This window comes from Otolemur garnettii, unplaced genomic scaffold, assembly GCF_000181295.1.
Source record: "Otolemur garnettii isolate 467f Iridium unplaced genomic scaffold, OtoGar3 scaffold00016, whole genome shotgun sequence".
NCBI classification, from domain to species: Eukaryota; Metazoa; Chordata; class Mammalia; order Primates; family Galagidae; genus Otolemur; species Otolemur garnettii.
This window is the reverse complement of record NW_003852411.1, coordinates 18,233,167-18,234,951: the sequence shown is the minus strand read 5'-3', so window position 1 is coordinate 18,234,951 and position 1,785 is coordinate 18,233,167. Positions and strand designations below refer to the sequence as shown.

The following is a 1,785-nucleotide window of genomic DNA, read 5'->3' as shown; positions in this document are numbered from 1 at the left end:
TCATAGATGGGATGAGTGAGTAAGAAAGACTCAAGAGTAGTTGCTTAAACACCAAAGGAGAGCATTCGTCTCAGTGGAACGGCAGAGTGTATGTGGATCAGTGCTGCTATGGTAGTTTCCTAGTCCAGGAGACACTGGCTCATTCCATATTGTTGCTGGATTATCCCCAGGGAGTTGCCCTCCTTTACATGGTCTTCATCCCTAAGAATGTAGAATTCACCTCTGCCATAGCAAGGAGATGTATGTGGTTTGCTTTACTACAAATGAACCATATTGTAAGTATAAAATTTGACTGTAAATTATAATAAGTTCTCTGAAGGAGAAGAAGAATATGGTATAGGTATAGAGAATAATGGGGTAGTGATCTCTCATAGATGGGATGAGTGAATAGTAACAGGGTACATGTTGACAGAAACACCCAAATAACCGTTGTTCAAACAAGGCACGCATTCCTTTCTGGGGAATGGTACAGTGTACATGGGCCAGAGTTCTGGGGTGATACACATAACTCCTGTGTTCTAGTCTTAGTATTGTGAAAGAGATATATGACAATATTTTATGCACTGATTTAGCCAGCAAACAGCATGACAAGTGAATCTATGATATTTTGAAGAATATTTAAATAAGTTTTATTTTTTGCTGAATCACTTAATGATGTGTAGAGAGCATTTTCCACGTGTCCTATCTTCCACTGGGAATACCAGGATGCAGCCTCTTCCTTTAGGAGCTTACATTTGGATCTGGCTTTTAGAATCTTCCAGTACAAAATGGGAGGTCTTTATTTGACATGATGCTAGACACAAAATTATTTGATCTTTGTGAGCAGAGACGGCACCTTCTTCAACTCTGAATCCTGCACGCTGTCTAGAACATGGCTGCATAAAACAGGTGTTCATTAGGCCCCCACTAAGTGAGTAAAGAGATTTCTTTTGTTAAACTCTCAGGAGGGGTAATAGGTCAGGTTTTCAGATTCTGGTACATTGTGGTTTCTCCTTGAGGAGCTCAGTATATCTGGGGAAGGGAAGCTGTTTGTCTGTGAAACAGCTAACTGAAAACCAGCAAGTTATGGGAAACCATCAGAATAGGAAACTGCTTCAATGCAAGCAAGATGGCTATAGGATTGATCTCACTGTTTGGTACCTAGTATTATAATATTGTTTATTGATCAGCACTGTCCTTTCAGACATCGATAGCCCGCAAAACTTGGTAACTGACTGGGTGACAGAGAATACAGCGACTGTCTCCTGGGACCCGGTGCAGGCCGCCATTGACAGGTACGTGGTGCGCTACACCTCTGCTGATCCCCCACAGGAAAGGGTGGAACAGTTGCTCACAGCTTAGCTTGGGAGTGTAAGACCACTGTGCAAGGGTGGCTTGACAGTGGTTTAGCCTTAGGATGAAGGGGTAAACCCTTTGGCCTTCACCCAAACCAAGGCACCCTCCAGCGGTAGCTCCAGTTCTGAGTTGGTATAGCATAGTAGCTGTGTGGGCACTGGGGACAGGGCACAGTACCAGCTCCTTCTCTGGGAGGAGCACAGCTGTGTGGCTTCCAGTTTGTTCCCTCAGATGGGCTTAGAGCCCGTGAGTGCTGCAGGGGACCCCCATGGTGAGGTTGTAGGTGTCCACATGTTGGTGGGGCGGCTGGGCTCCTCTTCCTACCTCTGTGCCATAAGGAGATGTTTCTCTTGTTTCCTGGCTGGAAGATGGGGTGGTTGGACCCCAGCGTTTACTTCCATTCTCTATGAGGTTATACTGAGTTTCTCTGCTCACCAGGGTTTCTGTTAC

General features: G+C 45.0%; 1 protein-coding gene across 1 annotated transcript in view; it reads left to right on the top strand.

The window, feature by feature from the left end:
* The window catches only part of TNN (tenascin N), a 54,357-nt gene that overhangs the window by 25,771 nt on the left and 26,801 nt on the right, over window positions 1-1,785 (top strand). The window contains exon 9 of the mRNA XM_012802588.1: window positions 1,184-1,296. Coding sequence (XP_012658042.1) covers window positions 1,184-1,296 — 113 coding nt within the window. The remainder of the gene's footprint in view (window positions 1-1,183; window positions 1,297-1,785) is intronic.